The sequence below is a fragment of the Pan paniscus genome, chromosome 20 (assembly GCF_029289425.2).
Source record: "Pan paniscus chromosome 20, NHGRI_mPanPan1-v2.0_pri, whole genome shotgun sequence".
Lineage (NCBI taxonomy): Eukaryota > Metazoa > Chordata > Mammalia > Primates > Hominidae > Pan > Pan paniscus.
This window is the reverse complement of record NC_073269.2, coordinates 21514374-21535647: the sequence shown is the minus strand read 5'-3', so window position 1 is coordinate 21535647 and position 21274 is coordinate 21514374. Positions and strand designations below refer to the sequence as shown.

At 49.7% G+C, this 21274-nt stretch overlaps 2 protein-coding genes across 8 annotated transcripts in view; one reads left to right on the top strand and one right to left on the bottom strand.

The window, feature by feature from the left end:
* The window catches only part of TMEM38A (transmembrane protein 38A), a 42314-nt gene extending 38909 nt beyond the window's left edge, over positions 1-3405 (bottom strand). Inside the window, exon 1 of the mRNA XM_003813549.5 lies at positions 2600-3405. Coding sequence (XP_003813597.1) covers positions 2600-2723 — 124 coding nt within the window. The 5' untranslated portion in view covers positions 2724-3405. The remainder of the gene's footprint in view (positions 1-2599) is intronic.
* Positions 3406-3755: 350 nt separating this feature from the next.
* The window catches only part of SMIM7 (small integral membrane protein 7), a 28890-nt gene continuing 11371 nt past the window's right edge, over positions 3756-21274 (top strand). For 2 of the 7 annotated variants that reach the window (XR_610943.4, XR_008622120.2), the window contains exons 1-5: positions 3756-3860; positions 3945-3986; positions 4498-4550; positions 9804-9894; positions 16662-16803. Coding sequence is in view for 1 of the 7 variants with exons in the window: in XM_003813555.5 (XP_003813603.1) it covers positions 3835-3860; positions 3945-3986; positions 4498-4550; positions 9804-9894; positions 16662-16677 (228 nt within the window). In the remaining 6 variants the exon portion in view is untranslated. Of the gene's footprint in view, positions 3861-3944; positions 3987-4497; positions 4551-9803; positions 9895-16661; positions 17358-21274 lie in introns of those variants that run through there. The other 5 variants (XR_008622119.2, XR_008622118.2, XR_610942.4 and 2 more) reach the window with 4 other exon arrangements.

Sequence of the window (21274 nt, the reverse complement as noted above, 5' to 3'; positions counted from 1 at the left end):
GTCACCGAGGGAGGGGAGATTAATATTCTGATTCAATTGGTTGGGGGTGGAGATAGGGGGTTTAAAAGCTCCTAGGAGGCCGGGCGTGGTGGCTCACACCTGTAATCCCAGCACTTTGGGAGGCCGAGGCAGGCGGATCATGAGGTCAGGAAATCGAGACCATCCTGGCTAACACGGTGAAACCCTGTCTCTACTAAAAATACAAAAAAAAAAAAAAAATAGCCGGGCATTGTGGCGGGCGCCTGTAGTCCCAGCTACTTGGGAGGCTGAGGCAGGAGAATGGTGTGAACCCGGGAGGCCGAGCTTGCAGTGAGCAGAGAGGGCGCCACTGCACTCCAGCCTGGGTGACAGAGCGAGACTCCGTCTCAAAAAAAAAAAAAAAAAAAAAGAAAAAAGAAAAAAGAAAAAAAGCTCCCAGGAGCGTCTCATGAATTCATGAATAGCCAGGGTTTGGAACCACTTTTCAGCCTTCAGGAACCTTCAGGCTCTGGCACTTAGAGCCTGGATGGCTTATTCTAGGACTTCTGCAGAAACATCTTGAACCTTCCTGCAAGTTCCCAGGCAGCTTGGAGACCTCTTTTCTCAAGACATTTGTGTCCTACATTCCCACAGGGCTCCAACCCTCCTCAGTTTCAGATTTTTTTTTTTTTTCGAGACAGAGTCTTGCTCTGTCGCCCAGGCTGGAGTGCAATGGCGTGATCTCGGCTCACTGCAACCTCCGCCTCCCAGGTTCAAGTGATTCTCCTGCCTCAGCCTCCCAAGCAGCTAGGATTACAAGCATGTGCCACCATGCCTGGCTAATTTTTTGTATTTTTAGTAGAGACGGGGTTTCTCCATGTTGGCCAGGCTGGTCTCGAACTCCTGACCTCAGGTGATCTGCCCGTCTTGGCCTCCCAAAGTGCTGGGATTACAGGCGTGAGCCACTGTGCCCAGCCAGTTTCAGATTTTCTAAGGTTCTGCAACTGCCCAAGGAACTGGCCTGAACCACCAAGAATTCTTCCCCAGAAAGGAAAGATAGCCCCATGTTCATGCTAGGACAACACAAAAGCCTATTTTGTTTTGCAAAGTAATGTTCTCCAGGATAGCTTTTAAGAAAATAGGCTCTGGCATGTGGATAGGCAAAAATAGAATAAAAATTCCTAGCAAATAGAGTGTAATCTTGTTAGCATAAGAGCGTGCATTGGCTGGGTGCAGTGGCTCACGTCTGTAATCCCAGCACTTTGGGAGGCCTAGGTGGGTGGATCACAAGGTCAGGAGATCGAGACTATCCTGGCCAACATGGTGAAGGTTTGTCTCTACTAAAAATACAAAAATTAGCCAAGTGTAGTGGCGGGTGCCTGTAGTCCCAGCTACTCAGAAGGCTGAGGCAGGAGAATCGCTTGAACCTGGAAGGTGGAGGTTGCAGTGAGCCGAGATCACGCCACTGCACTCCAGCCTGGGCGACAGAGCGAAACTCCGTCTAAACCCCCCCACCCCCAAAAAAAAGCGTGCATTTACGTCTATAACTATATAGCCGTAAATGAATAGAAGAGACATCAAGAAAGGTGGCTGGCCACCAGTATGTTGACAGTAATTCTCTTTTTTTCCTTTGCCCTTTTCAGTTTGAGTTTTTAGTAAACAGGAGCGCTTATTTTTATCCTCTGAGAATAAAGCTATTTCCTTTCTGAGCTATAGAGGTAATTTACATCTAAGTGGGAGAAAGGCTCATGAAGTTTGGGGTTCCTTTATTTTTCTAAGCCTAAAATCTATTATCTAGTAAGTTGCTGGTGTGCTAGAATAACGGTGAACAAGAAACATTTAAACATTTGTTCACGGTGAACCTTTTATAAAAATAGAACACGTTCTAAGGAAGCCATTCATCCTCATTTTAAAAATTAAGAAGCAGGGTGTACCCTCCTGTGACCTCCCCAGCGTGGAGTCTGGAGCTGAGAGGGAGGACACTGACCCCAAGTCACCCAGCCTTGGGGCCGGTTCTGCTCCGTAAGTGGAAAGGATCTGGAGCCAGGGCTGGAAGAATTCCCGTGGGGGTTCGGAGATTCAGCACCGTGGGGGAAGGGAGGGGAGTGGAGGGTGCTGGGCAGTTGCAGTGGGGAGGGGAACCGGTGTCACTTTCGCTGAACCTGACCGCAGCCCCCAGCGCAGCGGCCCTTATATAGACACTCCGCTGGCGCTCTCAATCCGCGTGCCAAGGTCAAGGAGGGAGGTCACACCTGCGCGCGGCCAGAACAGATGCACCGACCCCCACCTGCACCCTCGCCACAGCCGGCGCCCCTTGCCCAAGTTCCTGCAGCTCTGACCCAACCAGGAGCCCCGACCTTCTCTCCATCCGTCCCCCAAGCACCTGTTCCCCCTCCTCTAAATCCGCGCACGCCTCTCCTTCCCCTCCCCCAGCTTCATCGTCCTGGGGGCTTCTCCCCCGGGCTCACCCCGGCGTGAGAGAACCCCACGATTCTAGCGCCTGCCTACTCCCACGATGCAATCCTTGAACCTGTCCCCCGCTCCCTCCACCACGCACGGGCTTCCCCTCTCTGCGACCCCCGAGCTGCCCCGGCCCGCGCCACCCGCTGCCGGTCCCCTCCAGCCCCCCGCCCCGGCTCACCTGGCTCATACTTGAGGTAGAGGATGGAGACGATGAAGTAACTGAGGTCGAAGACGGGGAAGAGCGGCACCCGCGAGAAGCTGAGCGCCAGTTCGCCCAGGCTCAGCGCCGAGAGCAGCTCCATGGCGCCCGCCTGCCCGCCTGCCGGGTGCCACCCGGGGCCCCGGCCTCGTCCGTCCCGCCGCCCGCGGCCCGGCGACTGCGCCCCCGCAGCTGGGCCCGCCCCCGCCCGCCAGGCACCACCCCAGGCCCGGCCCCCGCGGGAGAGGAGGGGCGACGGCCCACCCCGGGACAGGTGGTGGGGACGCCCAGCACCGCGGACGGAGCTGGACGGTCGGGCGTCCCAGGCGTTGACCCTCCTGCCATCGCTACCCCGTTCCGCCCAGCGAGGCGGGGTGCGGGGCACCCGTGCAAGGCGAGGGAGGCTGGGGAGCTGCCCGTTCTGGGGGCCCGTCCCTCACGGAGCCCACCCACGCGGGACGCCCGTTCCCAGGGGGCCGGATCAGCCAGGACTTTGTCCCCGTGGGCTCAATTAGGACCCGGATCTTCGGTGGAGCCCAGTGAGGACCCCTACGCCATGGTGGGACCCCATGAATCAGAACCCCTGTTCCCCGTGGAGATAGGTTAGGACCTCGGTCCTCTGTGGAGCCCCGTCAAGACTTTTCTGCCCCATAGGGTCCGTTCGATCAGGAACCCCGTCTCCGGTGGGGCTCTGCAAATCAGGACGTCCTGTGGGGGGCAGCTCAGTGGGAACCCCCGTTCCCCATGGGGCCCTGGAGGATCTCATTTTAGAGCCCAGTTGGTTGGGGCACCCGTTTCTAGGGACCTCACTGCGTCAGGACCCCGCACCCTGTGCAGCTCAGAAGTCAAAGGATTCCTTTTGTCCAGAAGCCCAATTTGGGACCCCAGAAAGTGAGTAGGAATTGCTGCCCAGCTAACCTTATGGCATCTAGACCTCAAGCATGCGCGGCACGCTTCGAACGCGTGACCCAAACCCGCCCCCAGGAGACCCCGCCCCTTCCATTCTGGCTCTCGGGGCCTCCCCAGCGAGGTGGGGCGCTCGCGCTCCCCTAAGGGGGGGGGTCTGGCCTGCAGAGGGCGGGACCCTCCCAGCCTTGACCTTCGATTGGCCCAGCCCTCGCCACTGTTGCTTTAGGATTGGTCGGCTTGTGCTCCTCTCCCCTCCCTCCTTGGGGCTTCCGCTTCCGGTTCTGACGGACGCTTCGGCCGTAACGATGATCGGAGACATCCTGCTGTTCGGGTAATTAGGGGGACCAGAGGCTGGGAAGGGAGAGCCAGGCAGGACGCGGGGGCGCCCCTAGTAACTGTAATTCTCCCTCTGCAGGACGTTGCTGATGAATGCCGGGGCGGTGCTGAACTTTAAGCTGTGAGTAGGCCGCGGCCGGACTGCGGCTCCATCCGGGGAACCCGTAGCCCCGCCCTCATAAGCGTGATCTCGGCGCACTTCTCAGGCCCCGCCCCAACCCGCAGGCCCCGCCCTATCCGCCCTCTGGGCCCGCCTCCAGCCTGGTTTATCTTCCTCGCCCCCCACCCCCCCGAGAGACCTTAAGCCCATACTCTCCGTTCCTTGGTTGTCCCTCTGTTTACCTTCCTGGAGAGCTTAAGCCCCATCCCCCAAGAAATAGCCCCACCCCGGACCCTCAGCCCTGCACCCGCGCTGTCGGGCCACTTTGTAAACGGTCGGTGGCTGCAGACCTGGCTGTGATTGTCTGGGCAGTGGGGGCCCAGAGAGGGATATTGAACGTCAGAGGTCACACAGCAAGTTTGCGGCAGGGCCAGGGCTGAAACTTAGTGTTTGTGGCCTTCTGAGCTGGGGGTCAGGGGGCTGAGGACTCTATGTCCCATTGAAAGTGGACACTGTCTGTTCCTCTTTGTAGGAAAAAGAAGGACACGCAGGGCTTTGGGGAGGAGTCCAGGGAGCCCAGCACAGGTAAGGTCTTCTTGGATCCTGGAATTGCATGGTCCACTTCAGAGGACAGTTCTGTTTCGCCAAGCCCTACCTTCGTTTTCTTTCTTTCTCTTTTTTTTTTTTTTTTTTTTTGACACAAGGTCTTGCTCTGTTGTCCAGGTTGGAGTGCAGTGGTGCGATCATGGCTCACTGCAGCCTCGATCTCCTGAGCTAAAGTGATCCTTCCACCTCAGCCCCTTTGGTAGCTGGGATTACAGGCGTGTGCCACCATGCCAGGCTAAATTTTGTATTTTTTGTAGAGATGGGGTTTCTCCACGTTGCCCAGGCCGGTCTCAAACTCCTGGGTTCAAGTGATCCCTGCCTTGGCCTCCCGAAGGGCTGGGATTACAGGCGTGAGCCACAAGTTTTCTCTTTAATTGAGCGTGTGTGTGAGTGGGAGATGACTGAGAATGTGCTATCCTTTCTGCCTACCTCTGTCATCTATTTCTTTCTCCTACCAGACCTCCCTGATGTGAACACTCACATCACTTCCTACCGTTATAATGTTCTGTTATGTTTGCTGTCATCTGGCTAATGTCTGCCCCTCACATATGACTGTAAACTTCAGAAAAGAGGCCCTAGCTTGGCTTGTCCCATCCTTTGTTCTTGCCGTACCAGTCCTCCGATGCCTGTGAATGAATGAATGAACAACCTAACACATAGCTGTTGCTTTCAGAGTGCTGCAGACCTGCCACTTTTAAAATTAGATGCCAACATTAGATTTTTAATCAGGAGATTTTATATAAAAATTAAGATGTCTGACTTTTCTTGAAAAATTGGAACATTCTGCAACTCAAGATTCAGGAGAGCTGTTTGCATCTATTGAGTGTAGTTGAGAAGGACTCTGAGGAGGTGGGGCCTGTAGACTCTGCCTCATCCCAGCCCTAACCCCTTCATATGTCTATCATCTGCCTGGGCCCTGGAGGCCCCAGAATTTACACTTCATGCTGAATTTAATTGTGTAACTATTTGGAGTCTTAAGGGGATCTGTACATGACTATTGTATCCATTCGTTAATTCTTTCATTCACCAGGTATTTGAGTACCTAACGCATGCTGGCTACTGTTCTAGGTGCTGGGATACAGCAGGGGTAAGACAGATAGAGTGGAACTTACCATGGGGTGGGACGCATGGTTTCTAAGCAGGGAATAGATAGTGACAGAGGTGATGTTAGGTGATGGGGTTGCCCTCCTGCTGGGGTGTGGAAGGGAAGGCCATTTGAGGAGGCGGCGTCACAGTCAAGGCGGTGGGTGCCATGATGGAGCACTGCCCAAGGATGGGGGAACCCTGAGAAACAAAGGTTTTCTTCTTTTAGAGACAGGGTCTTGCTCTGTTGCCCAGGCTGGAGTGCAGCGGCACAGTCATAGCTCACTGCAGCCTTGAGCTCCTGGGTTCAAGAGATCCTCTTGCCTCAGGCTCCCAAGTAGCTGGGACTACAGGCACTTACTACCACGCCTGGCTAATTTTCTAAATTTTTTTTGTAGAGATAGGTATCTTCACTGTGTTAACCAGGCTGGTGTCCAACTCTTGGTCTCAAACGATCCTCCCACCTCAGCCTCCCAAAGTGCTGGGATCACAGGCATGAGCTACCATGCCTGGCCGAGCTGAGATTTTGAAGACACTCCAGCAGCTCCCCTTTTTGGGGGCCTGCCCCTGGGTGCTGACCCAGTTAGGTGCTTCCTGTTAGTGTTGCATTCTCCCTCCATTCTTAAAAGATAATGGTCACTTTCCCATTTTGCAGATCAGGAAACTGAGGGTCAGAGATGTGGCTCAACTTTTTTGTGGCCACATAGGGAATCAATGAGAATCAGGATTAGAACCTGGGTTTTTCTGACTCTAGCGGTTGTGCACTCAATCACTAGACCATCTGTCCATCTATCCATTGATCCATCCATTCATACATTGACTCAGCAGCCATGTGTTACTTAACCACCACGTGGAAGGCACTGCCAGGCCCTAGAGTTGCACTGTACAGATCCGAATCAGAGCTCCGGTGTGCGGGAGATTTGGCACAAAGTGGCAGGAGCATCAGTGACAGGGATGCCAGGCAGGGCACCAGTGCTCTGTCAGGAGCTTCCTGCTTTGCTGTGTCCAGTCTCCTTCCAGCCCAGGTGCTGCACCTGCTGCTTCCCCTGTGGGAGCTGCTCTTTGCCCTCCATCCTCTTTGCCTGGCTTAACTGTAATACCATAGTGGCTGCATTTGTTGAGAGCGTCATGCGTGCCAGGCAGTGTGCTAAGGTCTTCCTAGCTGCCTGACACCCCTATTGACACAAGAGGGAATGCACATAGATAGTGCAGGGATGGTCCCAGGTCACCAGGTCACCTGTGCAGAAGGACAGAGGCAGGATTTGAGCTCACATTTGTTAAACTAACCATGTTTGAGGTCAGAACTTGGAGCTCTGGCACTTCCTCAGAAAGCCTGTTTTTTGTTTTTTTGTTTTTTTGTTGTTTTTTTTTTGAGATGGAGCCTCTCTCTGTTGCCCAGGCTGGAGTGCAGTGGCACCATCTCAGCTCCCTGCAATCTCCGCTTCCTGGGTTCAAGCAATTCTCCTGCCTCAGCTTCCCTATTAGCTGGGATTACAGGCACCCACCACCATGCCCAGCTAATTTTTGTATTTTTAGTAGAGATGGGGTTTCGCCATGTTGGCCAGGCTGGTCTCGAACTCCTGACATCAGGTGATCTGCCCTCCTTGGCCTCCCAAAGTGCTGGGATTACAGACTTGAGCGACGGCACCCGGCTGGAAAGGCTTTTTTTTTTTTACCTCCCACCCTTCCCCATGCACATGCTATGTTGGGTCTCCGCAGTGTGTATTCCTGGGACACCCAAACTTTCCCAGCAGAGCGGTCACATGTGAATATTTGTTTAGTATTTCTCCTCCCCATATGCTTGTTGGGGCAGAGCCACCGGTCTTTGTTTCTTTCTGTATCCCCTGTATACCGCTGTTGCTTGGAATGAGTAACCTTTTTTTATTTTTTGAGACAGAGTCTCGCTCTGTTGCCCAGGCGTGCAGTGGTGTGATCTCAGCTCACTGCAGCCTCCACCTCCTGGGTTCAAGTGATTTTCGTGCCTCAGCCTCCCAAGGATTTGGGATTACAGGCACGCGCCACCACGCCCTGCTAATTGTTTTGTAGTTTTAATAGAAACGTGGTTTCACGATGTTGGCCAGGCTGATCTCAAACTCGCGACCTCAGGTGATCCACCTGCCTCGGCCTCCCAAAGTGCTGGGATTACAGTTGTGAGCCACTGCACCCGGCCTGGAATGAGTAACGTTTGATTGGCATCTGTTGATGGTGGGAGGTCCTGTTTTCACGATCCTTCGCTAGGGGAAGGGTCTTGCTGAGCAGCGCCTCTCAAAACTTCCTGGAAACAGACCAAGCGTTTAATGTTTCTAGTCTGTGCTGGATCAGCCTTGTATACAGGTTGTGCTGCACGTGACTAACCCTGTCGGCTAGATAATACTAGACTCGTCTAAACCGTTTTCAGCAAGATGGTGTGTTCAGCACAAGCTCGGATGGAGCAGGGATGTCAGGTTGTCATCCCTGAAAAAGTAGAAATTTCTGGGCTTGTGTCGTGTATGCTGTACTTACCATGCAGCCCCAGTCTGCAGATACTTCGGGTAGCACCCTTGTAGATCACCTAATTTGGAGCCATTCTTTTTTTTTTTTTTTTTTTTTTTGAGATGGAGTCTTGCTGTGTCACCCAGGCTGGAGTGCAGTGACACCATCTCAGCTCACTGCAATCTCTGCCTCCCAGGTTCAAGTGATTCTCCTGCCTCAGCCTCCTGAGTAGCTGGGATTACAGTCATGCACCACCACACCCGGCTAACTTTTGTATTTTTAGCAGAGACGTGGTTTCACCATGTTGGCCAGGCTGGTCTCGAACTCCCGACCTCAGGTGATCTGCCTGCCTCGGCCTCCTGAAGTGCTGGGATTACAAGTGTGAGCCACCGTGCCTGGCCTAATCTGGACCCATTCTTTTCGTTCTGGAGGGCTAGAGAGGGAGAGTGATTGACTGGAAACCCTGGAAGAAGGGTCTAGAACCCAGGTCTCTGGAGTCTTCACGTACTAAATTGCCTTGCCTCGGAGGGGTTTCTGTTCCTTGGCATTTAAGGGGACCAGAGTAAGTCATCACCAAGAAACACCTTCCCTTTCACTTGCCTGAATTAGGATGCTTTCAGTTACAAACACTGCAAACCCAGCTCAAAGTGGTTAAAGCAAATTGAAACGTCCAACAGAATTGTTTTCAGGCACCCTGGGTTTAGGTGTCAAACCAGTCCTTCAAGATTAGGGTTGGGGTTGGAGTTGGGGTTAGGGTTAGGGTTAGAGTCAGTATCTGACTCTCTGCAGCTCTCAATTCCCCTTTCTTTTATGTTGGTTTTACTGTGAGACTGGTTAGGGTTGGCAAAGATGACCCCAGAGCAGGGGTTGGCGTGTTTTTCTGTAGAGGGCCACATAGTAAATATCTGAGGCTTTGCGGGCCATATGGTGTCTGTCTGGCACAACAATGTGACTCAGCTCTGCTGTTGTAGTACAAAAGCAGCAGGACATGATATGTAAATGAATGGGTATGGCTGTGTGCCATAAAACTTTATTCATTGACACTGAGATTTGAATTTCTTGTAATTTTTATGTCTCACAAAATAGTCTTCTTTTTTTTTTTTTTAATGTAAAAACCAGCCGGGTATGGAGACTCATGCCTGTAATCTCAACACTTTGAGAGGCTTAGGCGGGAGGATCACTTGAAGCCAGGAGTTCAAGACCCACCTGGGGAACATAGCAAAACCCCATCTTTATATTTTAAAAAAAAGTAAAAACTATTAGCTCATAGGCCATCCAAAAACAGGTGGAAGAGGCTGCTGGATTTGGCCTGTGGGCACTGAGCTTACTGAGCTTACATCTTCCCAGCTCAGTAAGCCTGGCAGAAAGTATCTCTTTCCCAGTAGTTGGGGGAAAAGTCCCAGGGTGGACTCTCATTGGACAGACTTGGGTCACATGCCCCTTCTTGAGCCAATGAGAGGCAGAGGGGCTTGGTGCTTTCAGGGGATTGGTCAGTGGTAGACACAGCCTGAGTGCTGAGGGTAGGGAAGAGGGAGAAACCAAAAGGAAAAGCCACACTGTTGCCGAAGTTGGAGGCAGCGAGCGCCGGGTGGGTGGAAGTCACAAAAATCCACTGCTGAGGTGGCAGTAGGGATGGGATGTTAGCTGTGCCGTAAAAGTGCTTTCTGATTCTTCCAGGTGACAACATCCGGGAATTCTTGCTGAGCCTCAGATACTTTCGAATCTTCATCGCCCTGTGGAACATCTTCATGATGTTCTGCATGATCGTGTGAGTCCAGCCTGCCCTTTCCTTTCAGTGTCATCTCTTAGTCTCCTTCTCCAGGGTGACCCACCTGATGGTGATTCTCTGTCTTTTCAGTCATCACTCTTGTATCCTGCTTTCTGTTTTCTTTATTTTTTGTTTTGTTTGAGATGGAATCTTGCTCTGTCGCCCAAACTGGAGTGCAGTGGTGCGATCTGGGCTCACTGCAACCTCCGCCTCTTAGGTCCAAGCGATTCTCCTGCCTCAGCCTCCCGAGTAACTGGGACTACAGGTGCGTGCCACCACACACGGCTGATCTTTTGTATTTTTAGTAGAGACGGGGTTCCATCGTGTTATCCAGGATGGTCTTGATCTTCTGACCTTGTGATTCGTCCGCCTTGGGCTCCCAAAGTGCTGGGATTTTACAGGAGTGAGCCACTGTGCACGGCCCTGTTTTTTTTGTTTGTTTGTTTTTGTTTTTGAGATCGAGTCTTGCTCTGTTGCCCAGGCTGGAGTGCAGTGGCATGATCTCGGCTCACTGCAACCTCTGCCTCCCTGCTTCAAGCGATTCTCCTGCCTCAGCCTCCCGAGTAGCTGGGATTACAGGTGCCCACCACCACACCTGGCTAATTTTTGTATTTTTACAAGAGACAGGGTTTCATCATGTTGGTCAGGCTGGTCTTGAACTCCTGACCTCATGTGATCCACCTGCCTCGGCCTCCCAAAGTGCTGAGATTACAGATGTGAGCTACCACACCCGGCCCTGCTTTCTGTTTTCAAAATAAGTAAGTGAGGGAACCAGTATCTGAAGGGGTTAAACTCTGTCCCTGTGTCCCCACCAAACCGGGCTGGAACTTTTATTGGAACATGGAGTTCTCCAGCCCCCGGCTATGCCCGGCACCTCTGCAGGGGCTGCCAGGAGATGCCGTCCCTGAGCCCATGGCCCTGTCACGTCTCACCAGTTCTGCTGCATCTGCCGAGGTGGAAAATATGGTTTAAATGTCCAGCACACTGCCAGATCCTGCTCCAGCTGGGCTGGAAGCCAGCAGAAATGTATTCAGACTTTATTGTTTTAAATTCTGGCTTTTCATTTTCTCATTAGGCTGAGAAAACTCAAGCAGATTGCCTTTCCATCTAGCACTGGGGCCATAACTCTGATACTACTGTTAACGAATTGTGAGATTTGCTGTAAATGGATTTAGGAAAAGACACGACGGGAGAATCTGGTGTTCTTGGCCTCTGTGGGTCCATCCCTGTATGCTTCCCCCAGAAAGAGAGAGGACAAAAAGTTGTCTGTCCTGAGTGATTGAGACTCCGAATGTGGGGTTGCTGTCCAGTCTGCGTGCCACCCCAGTGGCTGTTTGCGAAGATGCTTCCAGGACATAGGAGATCTGGGGAGGATGGCATTTCACCCTCATCACAAGGACCGTGATGTATTCCCAGGAAGGCTCTTGCCAAGGTATCCTACCTGGCAGAGAGGATCTGAGAGCATGTATGAGGCTTGCCTAGGAACAAAGAAGGCTTGTGAGGAGATCAAGGAACTTACATGAAATTGTAGGAAGGGCCAGGGACAGTGGCTCAGGCCTGTAATCCCAGTACTTTGGGAGGCCAAGGTGGGAGAATTGCTTGAGCCCAGGAGTTCAAGACCAGCCTGGGCAGCATGGTGAAAACCTGTCTTTACCAAAAATAAAATAGCCGAGTGTAGTGGCGCCTGCCTATAGTTCCAGCTCCTCAGGAGGCTGAGGTGGGAGAATCACTTGAGCCCTGGAGGCAGAGGTTGCAGTGAGCTGAGATCCTGCCACTGCACTCCAGCCTGGGCAACAGAAGAAGACCCTGTCTCCAAACAAATAATAATAAATCAAGACCTAAAGGACAAGAAGACGTTTGCCATTTGCAGAGCTGGAGAAAAGCATGGTGGCACAGGAAGTGGCATGTGCAAAGGTCCTGGGGCAGGGAAGAAGTCAGCATTCTTCCCTCATTCTCGTCTTTGCAAAGGTCCTGGGACAGGGAAGAAGTCAGCATGCTTCCCTCATTCTCGTCTTTGCAAAGGTCCTGGGGCAGGGAAGAAGTCACTATGCTTCTCTCATTCTCGTCTTTGCAAAGGTCCTGGGGCAGGGAAGAAGTCAGCATGCTTCTCATTCTCGTCTTTGCAAAGGTCCTGGGGCAGGGAAGAAGTCAGCATGCTTCTCTCATTCTCGTCTTTGCAAAGGTCCTGGGGCAGGGAAGAAGTCAGCATGGTTCTCATTCTCATCTTTGCAAAGGTCCTGGGGCAGGGAAGAAGTCAGCATGCTTCTCTCATTCTCGTCTTTGCAAAGGTCCTGGGGCAGGGAAGAAGTCAGCATGGTTCTCATTCTCATCTTTGCAAAGGTCCTGGGGCAGGGAAGAAGTCAGTGTGCTTCTCTCATTCTCGTCTTTCCTGTGCACCTGCTTCATCATCCTCTCCTGTTTGACCAGCATCTTCACTCCCTCATCTGCTAGTCTGTGACCAGAACAGCAGCCTCGGGCATCTTCCCAGCTCAACTTTCCAAGACCTGCATAGTCAGTAGCCCAGGGTCCTGATTTTGTTTCCTGGGGCAGAGTCTGATTGACCCACCTTGGTGTCACTCTGGTCCATTTGGGGTGGGGGTTCTTGATTCTGCCATAACCACTTAGGTCAAGGGTCATCAGACCACAGGCCAAATCTCCCCACTGCCTGTTTTTGTGAATGAACTTCACAAAAGGTCGTGTGTGGCTGCTTCTGTGTCACAGCGGTGGAGTTGAGTTGTGTGACAGAGACGACATGGCTCGCAGAGCCAGAACTGTTAGTAAACAGTCACCCGTTACAGAGAAAATGTGCCAACCCCTGACCCAGGCCAACTCTTTCACTGGGGTCCATGGGTGAGAGAAGATTCTCTCAAGAAAGGGCCCTCTCAGGGAGGTAGTGACTGGCTTTCCCAGGATATTTAAAAACTGGAAATCACCTAAGTGTCCAAGAACAGGGGAAGGATCAGGTAACTTGAAGGATGCCCATGTGACTGGCTGTCACAATACCATCACTGATGATGTGCCAGAAGGTTCTGTCTGCATGGGGAAATGAAACGTTCTGAAAGTGAAGAAGGCTGGAGGGTACTATGTCTGTGCAGCCTAACTTCAGCTGTGTAATGTGCATGCAGTAACCATGGATAAACCTTAAATGAGTGCCTTAAGTATGGGAGTGAAACACTTTAGCCAGGGACTTGGAAGGATCCACTCCAGATGGGGTAGAGAGGTGACCCTGTGGCAGTTGCTGAGGAAATTGGCAGAGCCTGGGCATGGTTCAATATTCCGTGTGCCTATTTTTTTTTTTTTTTTTTTTTTTTTTTGAGGTGGAGTCTTGCTCTGTCACCCAGACTGGAGTGCAGTGGCACAGTCTCAGCTCACTGCATCCTGCATCTCCCAGGTTCAAGTGATTCTCCTGCCTCAGCCTCCCAAGGAGCTGAGACTACAGACCTGCACCACCACACTTGGCTAATTTTTCTATTTTTGGTAGAGATGAGATTTCATCCTGTTGACCAGGCTGGTCTCGAACTCCTGACCTCAAATGATTCACCTGCCTCGGCCTCCCAAAGTGCTGGGATTATAGGCGTGAGCCACCGTGCCCAACCTCCCTGTGCCCACTCTTGTGTTGTTTGAGCTTTGGAAAGTTTAAGAAGTTATGAAAAGTCTGAAATAGGGGAGAAACGTCCCTGAGTATTTAGGGATCAGTAGCACTGTCATCTATAACTTACATTGAAACACATCAAAAATACGGATAAATGGTTAGATACATGGATAGGTACGTGGTACAGCAAAGTGTTAATTGCAGAATGTAGGTGGTGGCAGTGTGTTTCAACACAACTCTTCTGTGTGTTGAAATTTTCATAAAATAACAAGAGGAAAAGTTAGGGAGAAAATGAACCATGGAGAGGGTTTACAAGTAAAAGGCGGAGGTCTGTCTTCACAATCCGGTATTCTATAGAATATTCACAGGATTATGCAGCCGCTATCTCTATCCAATTTCAGAACATTTTCATCAACACAGAAAGAAACCGCGTCCCCACTGGCAGTCACTCCCCGTTTCTCCTCCCTTAGTCCCTGGCAACCACTCGTCGGCTTCCTGTCTCTGTGGATTTGCCTCATGTGGACAGTTTATATAAATGGAGTCATACACTGCATGGCCTTTTGTGTCTAGCTCCTCTCACTCAGCATCATGTTTTTGAGGTTCATCCACGTTGTATCCTGGAGCAGTGCTTCATTCCTTTTCATGGCAGAATCATTCTCTTGTATGACTATTCCCCAGTTTTCCATCTGTCAGTTGGTGGACAGTTGAAATGTTTGTATTTTTTAGCTATTATGAAAGTGGTGACAAGAACATTCGTGTACAAGTTTTTGTACAGATTTATGTTTTTAGTTATCAGCTATATAGGAGTGAAATTGCTGGGTTATATGATCACACTACGTTTATAATTTTCTTTTTTTTGGAGACACAGACTCGCTCTGTTGCCAAGGCTGGAGTGCGGTGGCACGTTCTCAGCTCACTGCAACCTCCACCTCCCGGGTTCAAGTGATTCTCCTGCCTCAGCCTCCTGAGTAACCGGGGTTACAGGCGTGCACCACCATGCCTAATTTTTTGTATTTTTAGTAGAGACGGGGTTTCACCATGTTGTCCAAGCTGGTCTTGAATTCCTGACCTCATGATCCACCCACATTGGCCTCCCAAAGTGCTGGGATTATAGGCGTGAACCACCGCGCCTGGCTGAAACAGGGTTTTACCACGTTGGCCAGGCTGGTCTCGAACTCCAGACCTCAAGTGATCCACCCACCTCAGCCTCCCAAAGTGCTGAGATTAAAGCCGGCCTGTGTTTATCCTTTTGAGAAAACACCAGAGTGTTTTCCAAAGCAGCTACAACATTTTACATTCCTACCTGCAGCCTACGAGGGTTACACTTTCTCCGTATCCTTGCCAACTCTGTTACTGTTAATCTTTTGAGTGTAGTCATCCTAGTAGGTATGAAAGTTTTTTGTTTGTTTTTTTTGAAACAGAGTCTCACTCTGTTGCGCAGGCTGGAGCTGGAGTACAGTGGCACAATCTCAGCTCACTGCAACTTTTGCCTCCTGGGCTCAAGTGATCCTCTGGCCTCAGCGTCCTAAGTAGTGGGACTATGGTGTGCACTACCACACCTGGCTAATTTTTGTACTTCTTGTCTCTACAAGAAGTACTGGGTTTCGCTATGTTGCCCAGGCTGGTCCAGAACTCCTGGGCTCAAGTGATCCACCCACCTCAGCCTCCTAAAGTGCTGGGATTACAGGCATGAGCCACTGTGCACAGGCAGTTCGAAGGTTTTGATTCACATTTCCCTGATGGTTAATGATATTGAACATATTTTCATGTACCTATTGGCCATTTGTCCACCTCCTTTGAGGAAATGTCTTCTTAAGATTCTCTGCCCTTTTTAAAAATTGGGTTATTGCTGATCCATAAGGGTTCTTTGTGTATTCTCGTTATCAGTCCATTATCACGTGCGTATTTTGCAGGCATTTTCTCCCATTTTGTATGTTGTCTTTTCACTTTCTTGATGGTGTCATTTTAAGCACAAAAGTTTTTTATTGTGAATGGCCAGGCACGGTGGCTCATGCCTGTAAACCCAGCACTTTGGGAGGCTTAGGCGGTTGGATCACTTGAGGTCAGGAGTTTGAGACCGGCCTGACCAACATGGTGAAACACCGTCTCTACTAGAAGTACAAAAATTAGCCAGGCATGGTGGCGGGTGCCTGTAATCCCAGCTACTCAGGAGGCTGAGGCAGGAGAATCGCTTGAACCCAGGAGTGAGAGGTTGTAGTGAGCTGAGATCGCCCCACGGCACTCCACCTTGAGCAACAGAGTGAGAGTCCATCTCAAAAAAAAAAAAAGTTTTTAACTGTGATGAAGTTGAGTTTATGTTTTTTTCTTTTTGTCACTTGTGCTTTGGGTATTATAGTAAGAAATCATTGTGTAACCCAAGGTTACAAAGATGTACACGTAAGTTTTCTTCCAAGAGTTTTGTAGTTTGGATTCTGGAGGATAGTTAGGTCTGTGACCTATTTTGAGTGAATTTTTTTGTATGGCATAAAGCAGGGGTCCAACTTTATTCTTTTGCATGTGGAAATCCAGCTGTTTCTGCACTCTTATTTTTTTCAGATAACCTTTTTATTTTGGAATGAGTTTAGATTTGTGGAAATGTTGCAAAGATAATACCGAAAGTTCCTGTATATATCTTTTGTTTAACAGCTGTACCGCTTTCCCTTATAGGGTGGTGGTGTTGGCTGTGCGGAGTGGCTCACGCCTGTAATCCCAGCACTTTGGGAGGCTGAGGCGGGTGGATCACGTGAGGTCAGGAGTTCGAAACCAGCCCAGCCAACATGGTGAAACCCCATTTCTACTAAAAATACAAAAATTAATCTGGCTTGGTGGCAGGCGCCTGTAATTGCAGCTACTCAGCAGGTTGAGGCAGGAGAATCGCTTGAATCTCGGATGCAGAGGTTGCAGCGAGCCGAGATCGCACCACTGTACTCCAGCCTGGGCGGCAGAGCCAGACTCTGTCTAAAAAAAAAAAAAAAGAGTATATTCTTCTTTTAACTGTGTAGTTCAATATTGTTAATTATATTCACAGGTGGATCTCAGGTTACTTTAAAAAATCAGACAATCATGTAAAATCATCTAAGTAATAGGTAATAGTCATGTAAAATAATCTCTGACAATATTTTTAGAACAGTCACCTCCTATCCTCACAGACATTTCTGCCCTCTGACTTCTCCAGGCTGTTCGGCTCTTGAATCCCAGCGATGAAACCAGGAACTCACTTTCCCGGGATGCTGAGTCTCCATTCCTCCATTCCTGATGACTTCAAGAATGTTTTTGACCAGAAAACCGACAACCTTCCCAGAAAGTCCAAGCTCGTGGTGGGTGGAAAAGTGTTCGCCGAGGTGTGCATGGTTTCCCAGCCACGTCCCTGTTTTCAAAGATAGTTTCACTTTGGTCTCTGAATTGAAATGCTGTCTACTGAAAGGGTTTCAGGCGCGTTTATGTAAGGGGCTGTGATGAAATTGCATTCCCCATAGATAAAAGAAAAATCATTTCTATCCAGAGATCTGAGCAGAAGGATTGGCTTGTTAGTTTAACACAGCCGTGTTTTTGGACATTCACTGTTACTTGCTGAGTCTGACAGCCTCTGGGCCCAGCCTGTTAACAAACTCCTTTCACATCCCAACAGGGTCTGCTTGGCCACTCAGTGCAGCTGCGATTAACCCTAAAGGCTTTAAGGAACGGGCCACCTGTAACAAGAGACACCAGCCTTCCTGTATAGACACTAAATTGTTAGCAAGAGTGTTGAGCTAGTTCCTGGTGAAGTGTTTCCACAGGAGACATGTGGAGCAGTTGTGGGGATATTAAGGGAAACTTTCCTCTGCCTTGACCCCTTTGTTAAATAAAATGACTTTGGGAGCCATTCATTGTACAGTTGCAGGAATGAGAGTGATTTTATGATGTGGTGACATTGGGACCATGTTCTAAAACCTTGGGTTTGTGAGTCTGCTTTTTGAGTAGGTGATTTTGAGGTTGAAAAACCAGGGGCTTCCATCTAGGAAATACAGCATTTTCCAGAAGCTTCTTTGAAAGGGAATCCTGGTTTCGTTGCCAAAATGAAACACCCGGGGTTGGCGCTGAATCCCACAACTGTGTGATTTGCTTGTTGAGTTTTTTGTTGTCTGGTTTTTTTTGTTTGTTTGTTTATACCAATAAGAATGAGCCTGAATGTTGGTGGTTTTTGAAATCCTGACTTGGAGGTAAACCTGGAGGAAGGAAAAAAAGTAAATATGCAGGCTGTTAGGACTGAGTAGCCTTGAAAATAAACCTCATTTCTAAAAAGGACCTTTTGTTGATACTTTTTTTTTTTTTAACCAAGAAGTCAGTTTCCAACCTGAGTCCTTTTGAATTTACCCTGCTGGAAAAACCTAGGATTCATTTTGGAGGCCATGAGAAAGAAAAGAGTCAGTGGTAGAGTTTCCTTTTTGGATTTAGCTCAATAAATGATGGTCAAGAATTGGGCAAGTGGGGCTGGGCGCAGTGGCTCATACCTGTAATCCCAGCACTTTGGGAGGCCGAGGTAGGTGGATCACTTGAGGTCAGGAGTTCGAAACTAGCCTGGCCAACGTGGTGAAATCGCATCTCTACTAAAAATAGAAAAATTAGCCAGATATGGTGGCACGCGCCTATAATCCCAGCTACTCGGGAGGCTGAGGCACAAGAATTGCTTAAACCTGGGAGGCGGAGGTTGCAGTGAGCTGAGATTGAGCCACTGCACTTCAGCCTGGGTGACACAATGAGATTCTGTCTCCAAAAAAAAAAAAAGAATTGAGCAAGTGGAATTTTGACTGGAGCTGCTCCTGAAAGTATCGAAAGAGTCATTGCTAATGGTGGGCTCTTGCTAGACCAGGGTCAAGTCCGCTTTTGCTGCCTCTCAGGTTGTGGAATTCTCCTTGATCACTTCTGCAATTCATTTCCTTGCCACATCTCAGCCAAGCATCACCCCAAGGTCTGTAAGTAGCAGAGATCGGAGCTGCTGGGTCTGGCTTTGCTGAGGCCGGTGTCGCTGTCAGAACAGGCACGCCAAGATCTTGGCTGGGTCCCTCACAAGCCAGATGAATGGTGTGAAGAAACCTTCCTGCCTTATTCAGACTGGCGCGGAGGTCTCAATGAGGCGAGGCATTTGTCCATTATGGGGATGAATCGTGCTCTGAGAAGAGAATCCTGTCATTGAGGTTTTGTTTCAATAGTCCTCTTTTTCTCCGGAGAACTGTTGTCTCATTGTTAATAATAGCAGCGTGGCTTTTTCAGATGCTGGTTGGTGGCTGCTGTAGATTTTAAAAATGGAATCTCATGGTTGTGTCTCTTAAGGAAGCTTTTCAAGAACTTCACTGGCACCAGAGGTTATCAGAGTTTGAAGTTTGGGTGCCTAGTGTCTCACAGTGTTTAAGCACTAATGTTCTGGGTCGGTTAGGTGTGAGTACAAATCCCATCTCAGCTCATTCTGAGTGGGACCTTGGCTAATTGCTTTCTCCTCTCCAAGCCTCAGTTTCCACATCTCTAAAATGGGCCTGCAAGTAGTGTGTGCCTAAGGTTGTTGTAAGTTTCAATGAACTCGAATGCGGCTGAGTGCCTGAGAGCACCTGTTGCTGTGGGTATCATCACCGTGTGTGTTTTCTGTCTTCTCATCCACTTTTCTTTGTGCAGTCTGCACACACACCATTAAAGGCTGATGACAGCATTTTTACGAATTGCAAACAGAGGCCAGCGCGGTGGCTCCCAGCACTTTGGGAGGCCGAGGCAGGTGGATCACAAGGTCAGGAGTTCAAGAACAGCCTGGCCAAGATGGTGAAACCCCGTCTCTACCAAAAATGCAAAAATTAGCTGGGTGTGGTGGCATGCCCCCTGTAATCCCAGCTACTCAGGAGGCTGAGGCAGAGAATTGCTTAAAAACCCAGGAGGTGGAGGTTGCAGTGAGCTGAGATCGCACCAGTGCACTCCAGCCTGGGTGACAGAGCAAGATCCTCTGTCTCGAAAAAAAAAAAAGTTACAAACAGACTGGGTGCAGTGAGAGGCTCACACCCTGTAATCCCAGCATTTTGGGAGGCCAAGGTGGGCAGGTCACCTGTGGTCAGGAGTTCGAGACCAACCTGGCCAACATGACAAAACCCCGTCTCTACTAAAAAATACAAAAATTAGCCAGGTGTGGTGGCGTGCGCCTATAATCCCAGCTGCTCAGGAGGCTGAGGCAGGATAATCACTTGAACCAGGGAGGTGGAGGTTGCAGTGAGCCGAGATAGCGCCATTGCACTCCAGCCTAGGTGACAAGAGCAAAACATCTCAAAAAAAAAAAAAAAAAAGCAAACAGTTTCCAGCCTGGTAAACCTTTTCCTGTCTTCACCATCCCCATGCAGCATTTTCCATATTCCTGTATGTATGTTTTGAGAGTGGATAAGGAAGGATGAGTTCTGCTGTGTTCATTTCAGCATCATTTTCTTTACACTTGCTGTGTTGCTAGGAGGTGTTACAGTTCTCATTTTTACTTACGGTGCAGTGTCAGTAAATCGGTCCTTAGCCACCTTCTTGCTGGACTTGGATTATATTTTGTCCACTGTGATCAGGGCTGCCCCTGGCACCAGTGTTGTGATCTTCATTGGCTTCTATTGTGGCATTAGCTTCCTTGGGCAGATAACCATGGAGGGGTCCATAATATCCTTAAATACCATTGGTGTGGCTTTAAGTGGCTTTTGTTTATTTTACTTTGCTTGAAAACATTTTTTAGGCCTGGTACGGCGGCTCATGCCTGTAATCCCAGCACTTTAGGAGGCTGAGGTGGGTAGATCACTTGAGGCCAGGAGTTCAATACCAGCCTGGCCAATATGGTGAAACCCTATCTCTACTAAACATACATATATTAGCTGGGCATAGTGGCACGTGCCTGTAGTCCCAGCTACTCAGGAGACTGAGGTAGAGGAATCACTTGAACTCGGGAGGCAGAGGTTACAGTGAGCCGAGTGGTGCACTTCAGCCTGAGTGACACAGTGAGACCCCTGTCTCAAAAAAGAAATTTTTTTTTAAACTACTAATGCATATTCATTGAAGAAACTTATCAAATGCATACTTGCTAGAAGAGGAAAAATAAATCACCCATAGTCACATTCTCCGGAGACCATCACCCTAGGTACATATCCTTCCAACCTTTCTTCTGTGCATAATCATCTAGGTGTGGTGCTTACATTGTCTTTTGGCAGTGTTATCTTAGTATCTTCCAGCATGGTTTTCTCACCTGATACTGTAACCATACTTCCATATCCTCAAATGTGTTGTTTTCTAAAATAACTTTTTTTTTCTTTTTTTAGAGACAGAGTCTCACTTGGCCAGGTGCGGTGGTTCACGCCGTAATCCCAGCACTTTGGGAGGCCGAGGCGGGTGGATCACGAGGTCAGGAGTTCGATGAAACCCCGTCTCTACTAAAAATACAAAAATTAGCCAGGTGTGATGGCGCACGCCTGTAATCCCAGCTACTCAGGAGGCTGACGCAGGAGAATCTCTTGAACTTGGGAGGTGGAGGTCGCAGTGAGCCATGATCGCGCCACTGCACTGCAGCCTGGGTGACAGAGTGAGACTCCGTCTCAAAAAAAAAAAAAAAAAAAAGATAGGGTCTCACTCTGTTGCCAAGGCTGGAGTGTGGTGGCGTGATGAGAGCTCACTGTAGCCACGATCCTCCCACCTCAGTCTCCCAAGTACCTAGGACCACAGGCATGTACCACAGGCTAATTATTTTTTTATTTTTATTTTTTGGTAGAGACAGGGTCTCCCTATGTTGCTCAAACTGCTCTCAAACTCCTT